Source organism: Phacochoerus africanus, chromosome 13 (assembly GCF_016906955.1).
Source record: "Phacochoerus africanus isolate WHEZ1 chromosome 13, ROS_Pafr_v1, whole genome shotgun sequence".
Classification (NCBI taxonomy): Eukaryota; Metazoa; Chordata; class Mammalia; order Artiodactyla; family Suidae; genus Phacochoerus; species Phacochoerus africanus.
The window spans coordinates 7533547-7555091 of NC_062556.1; the positions used below are offsets into that span (position 1 = coordinate 7533547).

Below are 21545 nucleotides of genomic sequence, written 5' to 3' on the forward strand. Positions count from 1 at the left end.
ACTTGATGGGAAATAATACAGTAGCTTAAAATAATACTTACAAAGACAATTTCTGAAATATAATGTGTATACCTAGTCTTAAATGAGAAAAGCAGAATGAAAATCTTCCAATATATTTAAACAACTGTATAAACAAGCCAACAATATAAAAAAAAGACTAAAAATATCTTAACTAGTCTTGAATATGCTTGCCTGGTTAATACTTTGATAATGAAAAAGAAATAGCACATGAAAATATCTCAGTGGCTCTCCGCTGATTAGCAATGGCTGGCCTTACAACGAATGCTGTTTTTTTCTGCTGCAGCAGCGCTGATCCCTAACCCACTGAGTGAGATCAGGGAAAGAATTCACATTCTCACAGACACTATGCTGACCCACTGAGCTACAACAGGAGCTCCAGATTTTGAATTCTTAGACAACTCAGAGAGCCTGTCAATCTGTTCCAGCTTTTCCTGGTCTCATTCCTTAGAAAACTCACCCTCTCACCCTCTCATTGCCTGCTTTGTCCATACAGCATTTTCTACTCCTCCCCAAATAGACCATACTTTCTCTCTTTGCACAGGTTGGTCTAGAATCTTCTCTCCCAACATATTGACGGTGCTTCTACCCTGTATCCAGTCCATCCCATTTATCACCACCTCTGAGAACCCATCCTGGGGCCTCCTAGGTAGAACTAACCACTCCCTTGACCTTGCTCTCGTAGTGCTTAGCCCATACCTCTGCTATAGCTCTCATCTTAATTGGGTGTTTTTTTGTACCTCGGAGCTTAAGATGGTGCCTGGTGGGCAGCAGTGACTATGTCAGTGTCTGGAGTGAGAATGAACACCTGAGTAGGTTGTGATGGGTCTGCTCCTGGTATCACCTCTGTCCTTGTGAACACAGCCCTGGCCTCTGGGTCTCACCCACAGCCTCCACCCACCCCACACCTACCCTCTGTGCAGTCATCCTCAGGCTTCGTTCTGTGAAAGAATCCCCTTGGATGCTTATTTCACAGGCAGACTCCCCCTTCTTGCCCCAAAAGATGGATTCATTATCAATGCAGGCTGGGCACGTTAGATTTGGTTAGAAAGACTCAGCCATGGGGATGGATCCTGCGGCAAAGGGACCCATGGCTGGAGAAGGCAGTGAGTGGAGCTCATTTATATTTTGAGTTTTGATGAGATGTAACAGAAAAACTGCTTCATTGCATGTGATTAAACCTATGCAGGGTCTGGGTAGGGGCACACAAAGGCAAATTAAAGATATTCTTTAAGTTCTACTCAACTTTTAGGATCTAGCTTGGAGTCAGTCCTAAATGACAGTACTTGAGGAAGCCTCCCCAGCTCCTCAGCGCTGGGCTGACTCCCCTCCCATAGATCCAGGTGTATGCTCAGCGTAGACATCTATTCGGTGCATTAGAATCGCTGGAAGGCTCGTCCACCCCTCTATGAGCTGGGAAGTTAGGCAAGGCAGGACTTGTGTTTATTCATTCTACTCTTCTCAGAATTTAGCTTCCTGTCTCCTAGTGGATTTTTGGACATATTTTTTAATTAAATCGAATAGGAAAAGTCCTCCTTTCATACCAAGGAGACCAGGCACGTCAGTTTGTCCACAGAATGGGCCACAGTTGCCTCTCAGATAACCACAGAGTGAACACATGACCGTGTTCCAGGACTCCAGGGGCTCAGCTTTGGTGGAGGGGGAGCACCGCTGGGTCCCTTCTGTCCCCACGCTGGGCACACTGAGCCTGTGGTCCACCGTGCAGGAGAAGCAAGCAGAGCAAAGTGATGAAATCTACGCGGGATTTACGAAGCCATTCTGGAAAAGTGACACCATAATCGGTGGGAATTCTGCCTGGAGGGGAAGCCAGGGGAAGGAGCCGTGCGAGGAAAGGCTGAGAGGGGGAGAAATGCAGGGACTAGTCTGGAGGCAAAAAAGCAGAAAACCGGGGCTAGGAGGCAGTGGTTGGCGACTGACTCCCATTTGGGGCGGGGCGTGGGAGTGGAGAGCAGAGGTCCGCACGGCCCCGACGACGCCCGGACCTGGGGCGGGGGCTGCGGGGAGAGGGACGCGCGCCTCCCTCCAACCCGTGCGCGGAGGTGCGGGGTCTGTAGTTGCGGCGCGCCCTCGTTCCCACCTCAGGCCAGACCTGGCACCCCGGGAGGGCCACCACCCGCCCGGGCAACGTCCCCCAGGCAGGGTCCCCTCCACCGCCTCCCCTGGCAGTATCCAGGCCGGGGCGGGCCCAGCCCAGGCGTGGAGCGGCGGACCCCAGAGGGATGAGTAACCCTGGGCTGCGCGCGGGCGCGGCCCGGCGGGCGCGTGCCAAACCCCGAGATGCCGTAACGCGCCCGGAGCGTCTGGGGTCGTGCCCGGGGGCCGGAAGGGGCGCGGCTGCGGATAAAAGAGCCGCGCTGGGTCGGGACCGCTTTCTTCCCGCGCTGCGGGCCGCGCTTCACTCCTCCGCCGGGTGGGCGGCCGACCCTCTCCCGAACCCTCGACGGACGCCAGGAGCTCTGGCCGGGCCATGGCGGGGGCGGCGGGCGCGCCGGCGGCCAGGCCTAGCCTGAGCTCCATCTCGTCAGGGGAGCTGCGCAGCCTGTGGACGTGCGACTGCGAGCTGGCCCTGCTGCCGCTGGCCCAGCTCCTGCGCCTGCAGCCCGGCGCTTTCCAGCTGCGCGCCGACCAGCTCGTGGTGCCCGGCCCCGCGGACCCTGCGGCCGCACGCGGCGGCTTCAACGTCTTCAGCGACGGCCTCGTGCGCTTCGACGGGCAACTCTACCGCCTCAGCAGCTACATGAGGAGGTGGGTGGCCTCGCCGCGCCCCCACCCCGTCCTGCCGCCTGGACCCCGCTGCCGGTCCCTGTCCCCTGGCCTCCCTTCCCAAGATCCAGTCCGGACCTTCCTTCGTCACACTTGTAGATTTTTCTCGTTGCTAACATCGGCGGAGGTGCAGTGTTCCCCCTGGCCTGGCTTTTCCTGCCCTTTGCACTGGCGTTTTGCAGCTGTCCAGGCCGCCCAGAAGGGCATCAGGGCAGGCGCGTCGGGGCAGGGGGAGCGGGAACTGGTGTGATTCTCCCTTTCTGGCTCCTTCACTGGGTCAGATGAGCTCCAGTTGGGGCACACCCTTTGGGGGATGTTTGCCAAGGAGAGGCTCATGCCTTGGCCTTAGACTGGAGGGCAGGGGAAGCTCACGCCCTGGCTTTAGACTTGCGTGCGATACAGGCTTTACCCAGCAAGGAGACCCAGTGGAGAAGCGTGCAAAAGTTTAAAGTTTCCCATCTTCGGCCTTGCTTAGTTTTCAGTGCCTGGGAAGGGACCAAAGCCCTGTGAAGTCCAACCTAAGGTGGTGTGGGCCCTCGAGTGGGCAGTTAAGTTCTGGAAAAATACGTGGAATGAGTTTAGCTTCCAGGATCCCGGGGCAGAGCTTGGGCCAAACCTAACTCGATAGAGGGTCACAGGATGCTGAACCGTGGTGGCCAAAGTGCCAGAAGCACTTCCTAGCAGACCTGAAGCCAGCAGGGCTGTAATCTGAAGCAGGCTTTGATGGGGTAAAGGAGGAGGGAGCTGCATGCTGGATTCTGCAGGGCCTCTAGCTACCAGAGGTCACCCAATGTGGGAGCTGGAGGGGGGTTATATTTGTGTGGCAGAGCTGAGTGGCAGGAAGCGGGCAGCGCAGTCTAGAGTTTGATTCAGACATGAGTAAGCTGGCCAGCTAGTAAGATAGAAAGCCCCTTTGCTCTGGGGAAGGACAGAGCTGTGGCACCATATGGGTGCGATGGAGCCAAGAGGGGCAGCAAACAAAATGAGATATTTCAAATGCTTTCTTCAAAGCGGCTTGGAAAAACCTTGCTTTTCCACACAAAGACAGTGAGGGCTTTGAGTGTCTGAAAAACCATTCCCCAGCAAGAATTCCTCCCTTTCTTAGTAACTTGAAAATACCAAGTCAAGCAGGGGACCGTGGGAGGAACTGAGTTAGAAATCAGATTTGCAAAGATTTAAAAAGAAGATAACCGTTGAATTCAAGAACAGAGTATGAAAAATAAAAGGGTTCAGAATTAATTGGAGCCATAAATTAGGCCTTTGACAGAGCCAGCTCCCCCAGTCTCAGCAAACAGTGCTGCAAAACCATAAAATGATTTTGAAGTCCGGTTGTTAAATTCTTGCTCTGAACACGTCCTACACAAAAGAAAATTAAATAGCAGTGGTCCTCTGGCAGTTTAGAATCCAGAAGAAACAATGACCAGGTGATACAGACCAGGGTACAAACAGGAATTGGCAAATATTGTCTAAGTTCTCATTGTCTAAGCAGTTGTGTGAGAGCTTTTGTACCTTGGGAATAGCAAGGCACAGCTGAGAATAATTGGGGAGGTGGAGGGGACAACCTGTCTTTCTCTCAGGGGACATGCTGTGGCAGGGAGAGCAGCCTCTTGTAACTGGGTGTGCTGTCTGGAGAATGACTCAAAGGGAACCTGGTCGGAGTCTCCTAGAAAGACTCAGACGTGATGTGGACAGCAGTGAGAGGTTCTGCCACAGTGGATCCCGAGTGGGGCACATTATAGGAGTTTAGATGTCTGAAGTCATTGCGCCTCAAATGGGGCAGATTTACTCGCTTATCTTTGGTTTGGAGATGGCACACAACTTCTCTCAGGATAGTGCTCTAGAGCAGTAATTCACTTCTTCCTCTCCTTCCTTCCTTCCTTCCTTCCTTCTGTAAACTCTAGCCAGTTTCACTACATAAGTTTGCCAGATTGACTTTCTGGCAGGCTTCTAAAGATCTCAGAATCACATGGATCAGTGATAGCCCGATATATACTCCGTCATATTTCTTGCTGCGCCCAATTCAGTGTCATTGCCCCTGTGGTCCTGGATGCCAGTTTTGGCCGACATGGTGTATTTATTTAAGGTCGGGCAGGTATTGGTGACGATGCCCAGCTTTGCTTTGTCCTTCCTAGTCTGTCATCTTCAGGATCAGCTTGTACCCCAGCATGTACTTTCTACTTTTTGCAATAGCTTGGGGCTGAGAATTGATGAACTCCACTGGCTTTTTCATCTTCTTCATGGCCGCCGTATTCCTGCCTTAGATGTGGGATGGTGCCCCAACCAAGAGCATCTGCCAAGATGGCAGAGTGACAGCCGAGTGACAGCAGTGACGGCAAAGTGAAGGCAGAGTGATAGCATGTGGGACCTTTGAGCTTTCGAGACCCGTAGGTGGACCTTCTCCCCAGAATTGTAGACCTTATACCCAGTGTTGCTGACCATGCGGAGGGGTTATGAGATGCTTGGATCCAGGCTAAGACTCTTTGCTCTGTTACTTAGGTGGTTTTTTTTTTTTTTTTAATGATTCAGCAGCTATTTTGGTGTGGGATAAGCCCACAGTGTACACAGAATTTCTTTTCTCGGCCTCAGAAGTGTGTTCTGTGACTTTCGCAGGGTCCTTTCCCAAGGAACCCCAAGAGGCTTGTGTTCTATAACTTTCTCAAGGTCCTTTCCCATAGAGCCCTGAGAGGCTAAGAGGCCCTGTCCCTGCCACTCATACGAGTTACTCACTCAGAGTAAGAAGAGAATTTGCTAGTTCCCTGTACTTGCTAAATCAGCCCCAGGAAAACTAGGCTGTGGGAAGATCTAGTGGTGGCACCAGGTCCTGGGGGCCTGCTGTAAAATTATGTATCCTCCTTCAGGGGATTTATGGCAAGAGCTTTATTGTGGGGTTTTTTTTTTTTTCCTAAGTTCAGGATTTCTATCCATGTTGCAAACAAAAATTGGTCAAGATACCAGGTGTGAATTACCATTAACTTTCACACACACACAGCCCTTCCTTTTCGCTATAATACAGCCTTTTGGTGGGATATAAATGGCAGACATTTGACAAAGAGGAGCTCTAATCCCTTGATTTTGGGGGTCCCCTAGCATGAAAGAGGCTGCTTGAAAAATAAAAATAAGAATAACGATAGTGATAGTGGTTACGAATGTTTAACCTGAGGACCAGCCCCGTGGTGCAAAGTATTTTGCAGCTATTGTCTCTCAGAAGCTGACAAAGTTGGCACCATTTTTTGCTTTCCTCTTTTTACAGATGAGAAAATTAGTAGGACCAGGGCATCTCCACAGCATCATCTAACTCTGCAGCCAGTGCTGTCCACAAACTGCCTGGAGCCTGGAACAGTTCTGGCTTCCTGCGGGCTGCAGCAGCTTTCTCACAGATTTCCCAAACTTCAGTAAATCAACTGAAATTCCGTGAGCCAATACGCGTCTTCTATAATCAGCCTAAAAGAGAAAGGAAGTTCAGTGGTGTGCAGGAAGCTGCTAAAAGCAGTGATATGACCTGCTTCTGCCCAGGTCTGAGCAGCTGTTAACGGTCATACCCACCTGGGGTCAGTCGCCTGGGGCAGGGAGCACAGGAGTTAAGTGACGATGAGCCAGGGCTGGGTGAGACATAGATTTTCACTGGGGGTCGGGGGGTGGGGGGTGTCACCTCCCCCCCCACCCCCAGTGGGAAGTGCTGGGACTCTGTCTGTGACCCACACTCACCTCTCAGAAGCACTGGGTCCCCATGTCTGAGCCTCGGATTTGGTAACCTGCCCAGGACAGCAGCCCCTTCAGCAGGGCGCAGAGCGGTACGAATGAAGAAATCCTCTCTCCTGCGCCCAGCTATGATTTTCATGGGGTTCAGTCGAGAGTACGTGTGGACGAGCATGAGCACCGGGGCCAGGCTGCTGTGTGTGAATCCTAGTTCTGCTACTTACTAGCTGAGGCACCAGGGAAAGTTACTTAATCTCTGGGACTCAGTTTCCCCAGCTGTAACTGGGAATGATGACGTCAACAACTTTATAAGGGTATTGTTCAGAATTAAAATTCATGAAGTCCTCAAAATAGCCATTGGCACGTATTAATCACTGGATGAATGTCAGCTCACATTCACAATACTTAATCTTTCAGTCACCTCATGGGGTACCTCTTGTCAGCCATATTTTCCAGGTGAGGAAATGTATCTTAGCAGGTTAAAGAAATTGCTGAAGGAGTTCTTGCTGTGGCACAGTGGGTTAAGAATCTGACTGCAGTGGCCCGAGTCGCCGCAGAGGTGCAGGTTCAAACCTCAGCCTGGTGCAGTGGGTTAAAGCATTTCCGCAGCTGCGGCATAGGTTACAGCTGTGGCTTGGATTCATTACCTGGCCTGGAAACTTCCATATGCTGTGGGTGTGGCCATAAAATTAAAAAAAAAAACTTGCTGAAGTCACAGAGACAGAAGTCAAACCCGAATCAGGTGGTTTAAAAGCCACGAGCCATTGCTGCATCCTTCCTCAAAGCCTTGCTTTGCCCTTCCAGCCACTCGTCCTTGCCAGATGCCTGCCTGTGGCCTAGATGCAGCCACCCACAGTCCCCAAGGCTTATCCAAGCCTTGACACCCCCCGGGGTCCCATCTCCTCCTCCTGCCCGCCCATGAGCTGCCTCTTGTCCTTACAGAACAGTTCTCCATCTGTACCTGTTTAAGCTCAGCAAACGGTTCTGATTCTAGGCCCCTCTGCTGTGCTCCTTGTTCACCTGCGTAGGCCTGGCCCTGTGGACATGGGAATGCAGAGACTTGTCCATTCCTCTGGCATGTGTATGTTTGAATGATAAACTAGCTGTAAGCCTCCAGATATCAGGGACCATGTCTTACACCAGAGCTTCTCAGACTTTAAATAAGCTTGTAAGTCTCCTGAGGATCTTGTTAGAACACAGATTTTAGATGGAATAAAACTGGAGAGGGGCCCAGGATTCTTCAGCTTTACTGGCTCCCATGTGATGCCAGTGCTGTTGGTCCAGAGATCAGACTTTAAGCAACAGAGTCTTAGACATCTGTCGTTTCGTGTTGAAATGCTACGTTTTCCTGTTCTCCTCCCCAGTAGACCGTATGCTTCTAAAAGCAAGCCTGTTTCCTTTTTCATCTTGTGTCCTCAGTGCCCAGCACATAGTAGATGCTTAGGAAATGTTTATTGCATAAGTGAATGAAAGTGCGTACCATTGATTAGAGTCACAGTCATTAGGTGATAAAGTTGAAAATTTTGCTTATTTCACTAAAGCTGGGGCAGAAGAAGGAGATGAAGGAGTGAACAGGAGGAACTGTTTGCATGTACAGGGGAGGCTTTGCATAAATCTAACAAGTTAACATTGGGGAGGAGGTCCTGCAAGCTTTCGCTTAGTCACCTTTCCATAAGCAAAAGACTATGGAAGTTATTAGCAATTTGGGGGCCTTTTACACAGGTACTATTCCAATACAGTCTTCTTTTCTCTTTTCCTCTCTTCGCCTTTTTGAAAATGAACACACACATACACAGATGGAAGCCATAGGTTTGAATTCCTATTTGTCTTTGAGCATTAAATTGTCAGGGGCCAGGGAAATTTGGAGCAGCTTTTCAAATTATGCTAGAGATGATGTACAATTTGAAGGCCACTCTGGAGAAGGGTTGTCATCTTAGAGGATGGGTGGTCTTTCAGCTACTCTTGATTTATTTGCTAGAAGCAAATCTTTCTTGGTTCCATCTTTCACAGATTGCCTTCGTTAAGCTGTTCCCTTTAGCCTTCCAAACTAAAAAAGCGAGGAAAGAAACTGGAGCAAGGCCGGAGAAAGTCTTCCTCATTTATTCTTCAGATACTCAAAGTCCTCCTTGCCTGGTAACTCACATGAACACAGCCCTGGTTGTGTGTCCGAAACTTAGAGAACTTCACCCTAAGGCCAGAGGCGTTGGCCAGAGTTAAAGGCACCGATAGTGTTGAGCATTTACTATGAGCTGAAGTACACATGTCTGTGTTACTGGCACTGCATTAAACCATCAGATGGAGGGCGTAACTGTTATATCTCTCTTACAGATGAAGGAACAAGTTCAGATGGGTTAAGTAACTCACTCGAGGTCATGGTGGGTTATGGCTCTGGAACTGAGTTCACACAGCCAGTTGGTCAGGACATGAGTTAGCTCTTCTTATTTCAAATCACTACGCTTTCCACCACATTGTTCTGCATTTCAATCTATGGATTAAAGCCACGTCTAGAACGTTTCAGCCTAGCAGCATTTGGGGACCAGAATAAATGCAAGAAAGAAATGAAAGTTCGAAGGAACTGTCTTACCTTGCATCTCATCCGTGATGATAACTTCAGCAAATATAATAAATACCCGGGACCTGGAAGCAATATTTGGATTAGTAATTCAGAAATGTGCATGGTTAAAGGTGAGATAACTAGTCCCCTAATGTAGTCTAGTCAGGCTCCTCTTAAAATAAAACCAGTGGTTGAAAGTCAGGAACCCAGAGACCTGCGAGACCTAACATCTAGGTCCTCAACCTTTTTGTATTTGAGTGGCTTACATATTCAGATTTCATACCAGTGAATTCCAAAGAGATGCCCACGTATATTTATTTCACTGCAGTTTTCAGGTGTTTAACAAGTGGACCGTAACGGGGACTCTGGGAATGGAGGAATTAAGGAGGTATTTCTTATTTGTGACCTGGTTTAAATAGAGAGTTAAGTAGGGATCTTGCCACAGTCTCGTCTGTAAATTCTGTTACCAGAGCCCTCACGTGAGCAGCATTTTTCCACATCTGTGGTACAGTGATAACTGGCATGCTCTGTGATGATGTTTACAGCCCCCTTAAGATCCGAAAAGTGCCTCTAAATCATCAAAGGAGGATTAAATTATGTTGAGCATAGTCTTATTATTCAGAATATCTTATTAAATTCCAACTCCAAAAGAGGTGACTTATGTGTAGGTTATGCATTAACCTCAGTATGTGACTATTGAGGATCCCCTCCTCCTCCCCCAGCCCAGTCCCTCGTCTTTGATCAAGGAAAGTAACAGCTCCTTGAGCCTTACAGCATTCAGAAAAGCCTTCTACAGAGTTCTGGGGAAAACTGATTACTTTCCCAACCAGTGATCATTTCCAAGTTGAGAATTTCCTCTTTTTTTCCTGCTGATGATCCCTCCAGTGAGATGTCAGTCAATTTTGTAGGCAGAGACAAGTATTGCACTGTCATTTGGGTCATCAGAATAGTAACCAAACTGCAGATTATCTGGATGTCCACACACACACACACACTCGTACACCCTAGAGAATGACCATGGATATTGAGAGAGCAGAGGACTCTCCTTGAGGAAGACATTAAGGGCTTAAATGACTACGAATGAACGAAAATCGCTTTGGATGGATGGCAGGTGGTACTGGACTCCTGGCCCCAGGCTGTCTTATCTCTTTGATGTTTCCTCCCATCAGACTTGCCCTTTTCTTGTTTGGGGACAAGTCTTTGCTTTCTGCTTTCTCCCTCTGCCCTCTTCACACCACAGATCACACGGGCCAGTTATTTAGCACCCACTGCCCAGGTCACTCTAATCCACTTGTGCCAGGTCCTTGGCAGCTGAACAGATGGATGGCAGAGGGGGTGGGGGAGCACAGAGAGACCCCTCTACTGCCGCCCTGCTACCAACACCCTCTTCCTGGGCGCTGAGCCCCTCAGATGTGTAAGGTACATGTCAGCACACAGTTGGCTTGTAGTGAATGCTGCTGAATGAATGAATGAATGAATGAATGAAAGTGAATGAACCCAGCAAATGGTGGTTCCCTTTCTCCTTCCTTCTCCTTGGCTTCTTCTCCAGTACCTTTTGGCAGTTGGTGGGTTAGGGCCAAGAAGAACAGGAAACTTCTCCACTGCTGATAGGGATGCAGTGATGCTCCCCTTCAGGTGCCCCTCACCCCACCCTCACTCCACACTGTCCTGACCAGGTGAGGTGGGGGTGGGGGAGGCACAAGGAAGAGCCACTCCAAGTCTCCAGTCTGTGTCATGTCCTCTTACCCAGTCCATTCCACTGCCACCCCCTGCCCTTCTCCATCCCCACCCTCTTCCCCTGCCCTCCACACCCACACCCCAAACTTCAATACCTGCCCCCCCTTTCCTTCCCTAGATGCACAGCCTGTGTCCCCCTCCCCACCACAGGGCCAGCCTCCAGCCCCCCCCCCTCTGCCCCCGGGGGGTCCAGGGTTGGGAGGTGGTGACAACATTAAAAGCCTGGTGAAATAGAAGGCAGGGAGCATTTTAGATGCCCCATCAAAGGGTCAGGTTTTTAAACGGTCTCAAAACCAGATCTGACAATCCTAGATAAAAGAGAATGCCGCAGGTTTCTAAGACACCTCCCGGGAGGCAGGCCTCCAAGCCGCATTGTTGTTGGGACTCAGGGGTGGATATTCTCCCACCACTCCTGACCCGCACCCGGGGCCCCGCCTCGTGCTCCAGCCCCTCTAAGTGGGCCGAGGGGAGTGGGTGATGGAAAAAGAGGCTGAGGGGACTCCGTGGCCACAGTTCCCGCTGCAGGCGCTCCCCAAGGCTGTGATTTTCATGTCAGCCTCTGGAAAGACAACAAGCCAGAAAGAAACTCGGGGGTTTCTGTGGTGACTGGATGTAAGAAGCCAGTGCCGGCGCATAGCGAAAGCAGCCTGTTCACTCTGCGTGCGACCTCAGGGCGGTGCCTGTCAGCGGGGACCACTTTGACCTGCAGAAGGACTGTGGCAGTCGCATCCCTCAGCCTGCTGGATGCCATTCCTGTGTCCACGCCACTTCTGAGCTTGGGTTTGGTTAGAAAATTAACCATCTTCCTTCAGGAAGCCACTTGGCACTTGCATCTGTCTTTTTTACCAACAGCTCAGGTAGAGACACAGAAAGACTGCTTGGAAAATGTGTCGAGTGGGGAGAGAAAGCGGACATGCTGGGGGACAGAGTCAAAAAGCAAAACGATCTTCCAGGGCTGGAATAATGAACCAAAACCAAGGAGGCTAAATGTAACGGGGTCCTGGGCAGAAATCCAACATGAGTTTTTGTTTTGTTTTGCTTTAATTGCACACGTTCACCGTCAAGATGTGAATTAGTTCACCTGAATGTTGGATGATTGATCTCTGGAGGGGCTGGGTTTATCATGAGATTAGAGAAGGGACAGGGGAGAGGAGGGAAAGGAAAACTTCAGGCCCACCCGTTAGACTGGGTGACTGCAGTGGTGAAGACCCAGCGAATTCCGCTCATTGAGTATAATTCATTCTCAATCTCAGCTATGTAGGGAGACGTGTCGCCCCAGGAGCTTCTAAGATAGACGGTATTGCTTGTCATCTGGTCAAGGCTGCCCTGAGAGCTGAGTGTTGATGCCAGGCACCCCCAGGACCATGGCCACCTTTGGGCTGCATGCTGATCTGTCAGCAACAGGGCAGGGGGATTTATGTATATGGTACAAGAGATGGCTGCCTCCCTGAGGACACAATTTAGGGGACTTCCCTCCAAGGCCCTCTTGCAGGCGCCTGTTCAGGACGTCCCCTTCCTGATCGATGGGAAGGCACACCGCATTTGGAATCATCTCTGCTTTGTTCATAGGTATGTGGAATTGACCAACTACTGCGATTATAAAGACTACAGGGAAACTATACTGAGCAAACCATTGCTGTTCTTCATTAATGTCCAGACCGAAAAGGACACCTCGAAAGGTAGGTGTGTAAATGTTTGGGTCCGGTTCTGCTTTGCTGGGCTCTGGACTGTGGCCTGCTGATGAGGTAGAAGTGGGGTGTGGAGAGGTGGGGTGAATGTCAGCTTGGGCAAGGCTGGAAGCGCACACAAGCCTGAGACGCCAACCTTTAAATAGTCCTACGGCAGAAGCCATCCGTCTCTGAGTTTTCTTTTGTACTTCCCCTCTCAGCAGGAAGTGACCTCTGGGCCTGCGTGAGTCGCAGAAGCGCCTGGAGTGATGACCACGATGGTGTGTAACACTGTCTGCCAGGCGTCGAACACTTGTGTGAGGCCCGCTCTAATGTCAGTGGTGGGCCAATGGCCCTGTGGTGCAGATCAGCCAAAGGAGAACATTTCTTTTCTTTTTAGGGCCACACTTGGGGCATGTGGAAGTTCCCAGCTTAGGAGTTCAATCGGAGCTGCATCTGTGACCTACGCGACAGCTCATGGCAATGCCGGATGGCTGACTCCCTGAGCAAGGCCAGGAATCAGACCCGTATCCTCACGGACACTAGTCAGATTCATTTCTGCTGGGCCACAGTGGGAACTCTGTGAAGATATTTCCTTATTGTTTCTTCCAGGAAATCAGACTGATAACAATTATATTAACTCAAATTCTGGTATGAGAAGATCTCAGCTTTTCCTTCTTCCTTTGCTCTGAGTGACATGTGGGCATTAAGTTCTGTGATCGAGGTAGAATTTCTTAAGCGTACTTCTAAACAACATTCTTACAATGAGTCTAAGGGAATAAGAATTGATCTACAGATTCCAAACAGTCTTGTTTGGTGTCCTTCCTCGTTCAGATCCATGGAGCTGGTTCTCTGCTCGTCTCATTCAGAGTCATTCAGATTCCCTGCTCGCTTTGTACTTCAAAGTCACGATGCCCTGCTCTGCAGGAGGAGCAAGGAACAGATCACACTCTAACAAGCAACGCTCCTTAGAGCCTGTGAGCTCCTAACGTTCTTTGGCTTGATGACCAGAAGGCCGGCGAGTTCTCTAAGAATGTAACTCACAGAGACATCAAGTACAGCTCCCGTGCTGACCTCTCAGGAGGACTCTCAAGACAGAATAAGAGACTTCTCCATTTTAACGTTTTAATGAAAGTACAGGGAGTGGTATGAGGAGATACATGTGGGTAGCCCACAGAAGATACCTTTTTTTTTTTTTTTTTTTTAAGGGCTGTACCTGCAGCGTATGGAAGTTCCCAGGCTCAAGGTTGAATCAGAGCTGCAGCTGCCAGGCTACACCACAGCCACAGCAACCCAGATCTGAGCCTTATCTGTGGCCTACATCGAAGCTCACAGAAACACTGGATCCTTAACCCACTGAGCAAGGCCAAGGATCAAACCTGCATCCTCATGGATTCTAATCAGATTCTTAACCCACTAAGCCACAACGGGAACTCCAGATACATGGTTGTGTAACTCTGTGGAAGGAGGTACAGAAACCCAGTCCTGGCTACTTGTGAGGAAAGCCATGAAATGAAGAGATTCTGTGACAGGAAGCTTAAAATGGCCAAATTTAAATTATGAAAATTGCGATTAAGGCAACATGTCCAGTCCTGCTGCTATCCTAAACTGTACTTTTGAGCAAATTTTTAAAAAGCCACTGTCAGGGAGTTTCCTTCGTGGCGCAGTGGTTAACGAATCCGACTAGGAACCATGAGGTTGCGGGTTCGGTCCCTGCCCTTGCTCAGTGGGTTAACGATCCGGCGTTGCCGTGAGCTGTGGTGTAGGTTGCAGATGCGGCTCGGATCCCGCGTTGCTGTGGCTCTGACGTAGGCCGGTGGCTACAGCTCCGATTCAACCCCTAGCCTGGGAACCTCCATATGCCGTGGGAGAGGCCCAAGAAATAGCAACAACAACAACAACAAAAAAGACAAAAAAATAAAAAATAAAAAGCCACTGTCAACTCCAGACAATTTACTAATTCTTCCCAGAGGCTTGTCATAATAAATACACAGCTAGACCCTGTGGAAGTGATTGGCATTCTCTAGAGTGCCAACCTGCCCAACCCACATAGCCGTGGAGGGTGGTGGCCCTGAGTATCTTATGAGCCCAAAGGTCTTGGTTTGGTTTATGTGAAAGTTGATTCAAGGTATCAAATAGCTGGCTTTTTTTTTTTTTTTTTTTGGTCTTTTGAGGGCTACACACCTGTGGCATGTGGACGTTCCCAGGCCAGGGGTCTAATTGGAGCTGTAGCCGCCAGCCTACCCCACAGCCACAGCAATGCTAGATGCGAGCCGCTTCTGCAACCTACACCACAGTTCACAGCAATGCCAGACCCTTAACCCACTAAGCAAGACCAGGGATCGAACCCGAAGCCTCATGGTTCCTAGTTGGATTCATTAACCAGTGAGCCACAAGGGGAACTCCTCAAAATAATTTTGGAGGAAGGAAAAGAGGGGCAGGAAAAATAAGATGAATAGAGTTAGTGCAAAGATTAGTTCAAAATGTGTTCCCCAAGGACATAACACTTGCTGTGAGTGAACCTCGGGTTTGATGCTCAAAGCCAGTGCAGGACGTTTAGTTCCCCGAATCGCATGACGGCCAGTCAGTAGCCTTTAAACAGGGGCTTGAGTGATGAAGGCCACTCGATTGAGCTTGATTCCAGGGACTAGGAGAATAAGCGATTATTGGTTAAAAATATTTTAAACTTTGTAGCGTGTAAACAACCATCCCTTGGCTTAGATGATGTGGAATTGGACAAAACTGGATTTCAGGGGTTACCAAACCAGGCCCAGCCAATAAACATCAGCAAAAACAACGGTCTGCCAGACAGGACGGACTTTCCCATTGGCCTCGTGCGGGGCAGGGGCGTGGAGGAAAACCAGTCTCAAATGGCCTTGGTCCTCAGACCCCTAGGCTAGCCCTTCGGCAGCTGGAGAGCCAGGTCTCCGAGGGAGGGCAGGAAAGGGCCGGGAGGGGCAAGGCATGGGGCAGCCCGCTTCCCTGGACTGTGCCAATTCCTCGTTTTCTGCTCTGCAAATGGGGAGATGCTGGTGGGATCCAGCAAGGCTGTGACGTGAAAACCAGCCACCTCCAGCTTCCACTTTGGCTCCCGTGCTGGGTGCGTGCAGCGGAGACTGTTCTCATTGAGGTCGTTATGGCGGGGAACTTTGGATTTCTGAGATAAGAGTGGCACAGCGCAGCCGGGGAGGCGCTGACTCTCTAACCTGCTTGGACAGCGTCCGGAAACTTCCTTCCCATGTGCCGACATCCTGGAAGCGTCTCTAGAAATCCAGTCAGGCTTCGCAGGGAGGGTCTCATGGGGGCACTGGGGGGAGGGTTACAAAGCAGCAAAACCACCAAACACCGTGGGACTCACTGCTTTGTCAAATACCAAGAAGTGCATTTAGATCCCACCTGCACCCTTCTTTTTGACCTCTGCTTCCTAATTTCTAGAAAGAACGTATGCATTCCTTGTGAACACAAGGCACCCCAAGATAAGAAGACAGATAGAGCAGGGGATGGACGCGGTCATTTCCTCCGTGATCGGGGAGAGCTACCGGCTTCAGGTGAGCCCGGCCTGTGCGGACACACAGAAGGGGCACTGGGCCTCTCAGGCCAGGGAGCTTAACTCTCAGTTTGTTGAATCCAGACAGAGATGTTTTCTGTTGTTTCATTATCACCACCAATCCATGAGTTTAGTTTCTAGACACTTCTTAGAAATGGAGTAAGATTAAACGTCAGTAGGACCAAGCAGTTCAAGATCTCTACATGGATGCAAAAGCGAAGGTCTGCTTTTGAAAAAAAATAAGTAAATAAAGGCAACTGTTTATGTCAGAATGAAAGAGAAACAAGGGGTGTGATATTTTGGCCACTTGGGCCGTTGTTAATTTTATTTATTTATTTATTTATTTTTATTATTTTGTTGTTGTTGTTGTTGTTGTTGTTGTTGCTATTTCTTGGGCCGCTCCCGCGGCATATGGAGGTTCCCAGGCTAGGGGTTGAATCGGAGCTGTAGCCACCGGCCTACGTCAGAGCCACAGCAACGCAGGGTCCGAGCCGCGTCTGCGACCTACACCACAGCTCACGGCAACGCCGGATCCTTAACCCACTGAGCAAGGGCAGGGACCAAACCCGCAACCTCATGGTTCCTAGTCGGATTCATTAACCACTGCGCCACGACGGGAACTCCCCCGTTGTTAATTTTATGGTGAAATCTAAGTCTGTAATACAACATTGTAGTTATATCCATGAAATTGATTGAATGCTTCTTTCTCTTCCAGTTTGATTTTCAAGAGGCAGTAAAGAATTTTTTCCCTCCGGGAAACAAGGTGGTCAACGGAGAAAATTTGAGCTTTGCGTATGAATTCAAAGCTGATGCATTATTTGATTTCTTCTATTGGTTCGGGCTCAGCAATTCCACTGTCGAAGTGAATGGAAAAGTTCTGAATTTGTCAAGTACAAGTCCAGAAAAGAAGGAGACCATTAAATTATTTCTGGAAAAAATGAGCGAACCTTTAATCCGAAGGAGCAGTTTCTCTGACCGAAAATTCAGTGTCACTTCCAGAGGTATGTTAAAAATTCTCAAGTACTTGAGGAAGGTACGTAAATAAAAGTGTAGAATGATGGCATGGGCGAGGGCATCAATGAATTGAACAGGTAAGCTGTCTTGATAAAGGGGAAATATAATATCACATATTTCAGAGTAAGAAGAGAAAAATGTTTACTACGGAAAAGAAATATAGTGACTTTTTCCTTTTAGGCTCCTTAAACTTTTCTGACATAGCGGTTATATTGTACAGCACACCCAGAAAAGGATTTTAAAATATATTTTAATATATTTAAAATAAATATAAAAGAGTGATGCTTTCCTGATGTGCATATTCGGGGCAAAAGAATGTTAAGGAAAAGTGTCAGTTGGGGAGGAAGCTGTACGGTAGAGATGACTATCTTTAAAAATGTTGATGGGAGGCGTTCCCCTCGTGGCTCAGCGGAAACGAATCTGACTCGTATCCATGAGGACACAGGTTCGATCCCTGCCCTTGCTCAGTGGGATAAGGATCTGGCATGCTGTGGCTGTGGCTGTGGCGGGCAGCTGTAGCTCCAATTTGACCCCTCGCCTGGGAACTTCCATATGTCCTGCGTGTGGCCTTAAAAAGACCAAAAAAAAAAAAAAGTGTGGGAGTTCCCCCTGTGGCTCAGGGAGTTGAGGACCCAACATTGTCTCCCTGAGAATTCAGGTTCAATCTCTGGCCTCACTCAGTGGGTTAAGAATCTGGTGTTGCTGCAAGCTGTGGTGTAGTTGGCAGATTTGGCTCAGATCTGGTGTTGCTGTTGAGGTGGTGTAGGCCTCAGCTATAGCTTTGATTTGACCCCTAGCCTGGGAACTTCCATATGATGCAGGTGCAGCTGTAAAAAAGAAGCAAACTACAGATCTCATCTGGTCATTCTAGATTTTAATACCCAGCACCACCTTTTCAGTCTGGTGTGGCTGAGGCAGTGACATCAATCAAGTCTTGTCTGGATTTGTCCTCTGTTAGTCCGTGCTTGGAAGGCAAACTCCTTGAACCAGGACTCTTACTGCTAATTGCAAACAAACAAAGAAAAACAAGCAAATGAAAAAATACCAGTGTCTATGAACCTGCGGTTTTCCCAAAGTTCAAAAACAAAACAAAACAAAACGAAAACAGAGGCTTCATTCATTGTATTTATTGATTGCTTTCTTTGAATGCTTCTAGCAAAAATGCTTATTCCCAGCTCTTTCTTCTCCTGGAAGTAGCTTCTCTCTGTCTCTCTCTGCGTCTGTCTTCCCCTCCCCACTCCTTCCCTCCTCCTCCTTCCTTCCATGTGGCTTAGCTCTCTCTGTCTGCATGTTCCTTACAAAGACGCCTTTGTGCTCTGCTCCACTGCAGCCATGTGGGTTGTATGCTCATCCTTTTGGGGGAAGATGACCTTGCCTGGTTGTAGCCATCCCAGGTGCCTGGTCCTTCCCAGGACATGCCCCAGCCTCACTCACTGGCCATAGCCGCCTGGCAGGGTCTCACTGTTTCACCATAGCTTCCCCCTCTGTTGTGTAGGCTGCCCAGGTGTCCACTGGAATCCTGGGCACAGCGAGAGGCACGTGGGGTTAGGCAGTGCTTCCTTGCAAGCTTACTCAGAGCCAGCCCTGGGGCCATTTCCACTCCAGAGCAGTGGGAAGGATTCTTCAAGGCCCACCTGAGCCATCATTATGCACCACAGATGGCCCAGCCGTGATGCCAGCTCAATCTCCTCAAAAACCAACCTTTGTCCTCGGTGTTTCTCTCCCACTGTGGGCCTTTTGTCATCAAATGAGAAAGGGTACCTGCAGTTTGAGCCCATGGAGAAACAAGGGACAATCCATGTCCTCTTGGTAAACAGAAAACAAAGCGTTTCTGTCAGCTTTCTGAGTGTTTCTGGGGAAGCCAGGATTCTCTATTCATTATCGAAATGGTTACGTTGGATGTTGTATGGGTTTTAAAGGCACTTTTGGGTTTGGGCTTTGTTTTTCCAGAGATGGTAATAATGCAGGCCCTGTTTACTTTCTTCAGGCTCAATAGATGAAGTTTTTAACTGCAACCTGTCACCCAGATCATCTCTGACAGAGCCTCTTTTGGCAGAATTACCATTTCCATGTGTGCTGGAATCTGAAGAGATACCCAACCAATTCATCTGATTGGATTGAACGTTTTGCAGTTCCTCCTACACCCCAGGTGGTACCAGAAGGTTAAGGGGACACAGGAGAGGTGGGGGGCAGGTCCCTCTGCCCTATGACCCTACAGAGACCCCTCTCTGCCATTTCCCTGGGCGATGGCTTGGCAGGTCCAATGCAGCTGACTTCAGGGTGGGAGGTCTTGGCCCCATGGCCTGCAGGCAGGGGGGTGGGGTTCTTCTCCTTTTAACGCTTCTCCAAAAAGGCAGAGGGAGTGGCAGAGTCCTGCCAGCCTGAATGCTTGGCTAATGCCCTGGTGCCCTGGAAGCATCCCAGGCAGCCTCTGTGAGAGCTGTCTGACCTGGGCTTTGCCTTTTGGTGCTTCATAAAGCTGGGTTTGGCCTCCTCTTGGGACTTCTTTGAATGCAGACCCAGCAAGGATGGGGTTAACAATGCTGTTCTCTTGCAAACCTGGCTGAGCAAAAAGCCCAGGACATCTTTCACGGGAAGGCAAGTACGTTTTTCATCCTGCCCCCAGGACACCTTAGGAGAAACCCTCAAGGTGAAGGTTGCTGGAGGACTGGCCAGGATGATAGGACGGTAACCCTGCCACCCGCTGCCTGAAATTTGAACTCCCTTGGCCTCCCTCCTAACATAGTGGCCTGTGTAGAACGAGGCCAGGTGATGTGATACTGAACATGACAGGAGAAGGATAATATATACGGCATTGTCTTCTTTATTAAAAGCATGTTATGTCAGTTGGGTATTTTATAAGCTTTTAGCTGTCCTAACACTAAAAGCAAAATAGAAGAAAGCTATACCATTACCATAATACATTGTTACATCAATACATTTTTCATCTCATAGCTACAGTGGAGTTCTTCAAAAGAAGAAAAAAATCATCCTATTTACATATAAAAAACCTGCATGAGTGAATTGCTACATGGGCTTATAATGAGAAAGATCCTGAGTATAATTTTTCTATCCTTTTAAAAAATGTTCCTGGATTATACATTTCGATAGCACTACTGATTGTCCTTTCATTTATATTTGAAATGGCATGTACCCTGGTTGTGCGATTACATTTTTTCCTTCACATTCAATATAGAATTGATTAAATTTGTGATCAAGTATGTGTGATCTTTCCACTGTGTTCTGCTGGGGGTATGTTGGCCCTGTAACTTACTAACTTAGAATAAGAATTGTGGTTTTATAGCTCCTTTCTCAAGGAGAGCCTTTTGGGAATTCCTTCTATGGTGCAACGGGTTAAGCATCTGGAGTGATTCAGGTCACTTCTGAGGCTCAGGTTCAGTCCCTGGCCTGGGAAACTTCCATACACCCCAAGTGCAGACCAAAAAAAATGAAGAAGAGCATTTTGAAGAACAGATCTATGAAGTATTTGTAGAAAAAAAATTGATATTAATGTTTCAGAAAAGGGGAGTGTTCCTTAATAACAGAAGAGGACACACATCTGTTATTGAACGCAGTGCAAAGTGAAGAATACGAACAATAAAGTTTTATACAAGAGCAAAGAAAACTTAAATGGATGTCAAATATTATAGGCTCCCCACAAGAAATAGAAACTCTATTCACAAAAACTGACAAAGTAGATTTTTTGAAAGTAGTTGAGACCATCGGTAATCACTCCAGGAATGGACTAAAGATCCAGAAGGTTTCTTTTATCAATAAAAATTTGTTTGCAGTCGACTCAAACCCAAATGCGTTCAGTCGTTCGATACTCACTCAGCAACGTTTATGGACAGCCTCTAAGGAAATACAGACTGTGGTCATGTATTTCATTAGCAAATGTCACAAAAGTGATATTGGAAATCTTTAAAATTGGTGAAAAGTCTATTGGGACAGATCTTCCTGGATAAGAGAGACCTCAGTCTGGATATTTATTTGGCCTAATTCAGATACCTTAACAGTTCAAGATCAGTAGAAAGCTGTAGAACAAGAACGGCCTACGTGCTCATCCATCCATTCAAGTCATTCATTCATTCACACACCACATTTGATTGAATGCCCACTCTGTGCAGTGCACTGAGGCTGGTATAAAGGTGCCTAAAACATGGCCCTTGATTCCAGTGAGCTTCCAGTCTCGTAAAAGCCAGATGCACAAGCTGTAAGGATAAAATAAGTGCTATGGGAGAGATTCAAAAAGAAAAGCATCTGAAATGCTTATGATCCAGTTTCAGAGATAAAAATTAATGAAGTAGAACTGTAAATTTTAGTTTTAATACAAACATTTAAGGATCGATTTATCCAAGTGACTGATTTACCGAAACTCAGTGAAAAGAGTCACCTTGGAAGCTATTAATTTGTTCCAATAAGAATGCGAATCCAGGCATTACTACAGAATGAGAGGTTTTTTGTTTTTTTGTTTTGTTTTGTTTTATTTTTATTAATACCTCATGGTTAGACTTTGATTTTTGACCAA

At 48.3% G+C, this 21545-nt stretch overlaps 1 protein-coding gene across 1 annotated transcript; it reads left to right on the forward strand.

Annotated features, from left to right (window-relative positions):
* The first annotated feature begins 2079 nt into the window (after positions 1 to 2079).
* On the forward strand, positions 2080 to 20812 carry MEDAG (mesenteric estrogen dependent adipogenesis). Its single transcript, XM_047755841.1, has 5 exons — positions 2080 to 2784; positions 12359 to 12468; positions 15892 to 16004; positions 16719 to 17004; positions 19005 to 20812. The coding sequence occupies exons 1-5, from the start codon at positions 2507 to 2509 to the stop codon at positions 19127 to 19129; spliced, it is 912 nt and encodes a 303-aa protein (XP_047611797.1). The 5' UTR covers positions 2080 to 2506; the 3' UTR covers positions 19130 to 20812.
* The last annotated feature ends 733 nt before the right edge of the window (positions 20813 to 21545 follow it).

Bases quoted from the DNA above. Each gene is read 5' to 3' on its own strand.
- MEDAG (XM_047755841.1), top strand. From the start codon at position 2,507: ATGGCGGGGGCGGCGGGCGCGCCGGCGGCCAGGCCTAGCCTGAGCTCC. The intron at 12,469-15,891 runs GTAGGTGTGTAA...CCTAATTTCTAG, and splicing joins CGAAAAGGACACCTCGAAAG to AAAGAACGTATGCATTCCTT. The intron at 17,005-19,004 runs GTATGTTAAAAA...TACTTTCTTCAG, and splicing joins ATTCAGTGTCACTTCCAGAG to GCTCAATAGATGAAGTTTTT.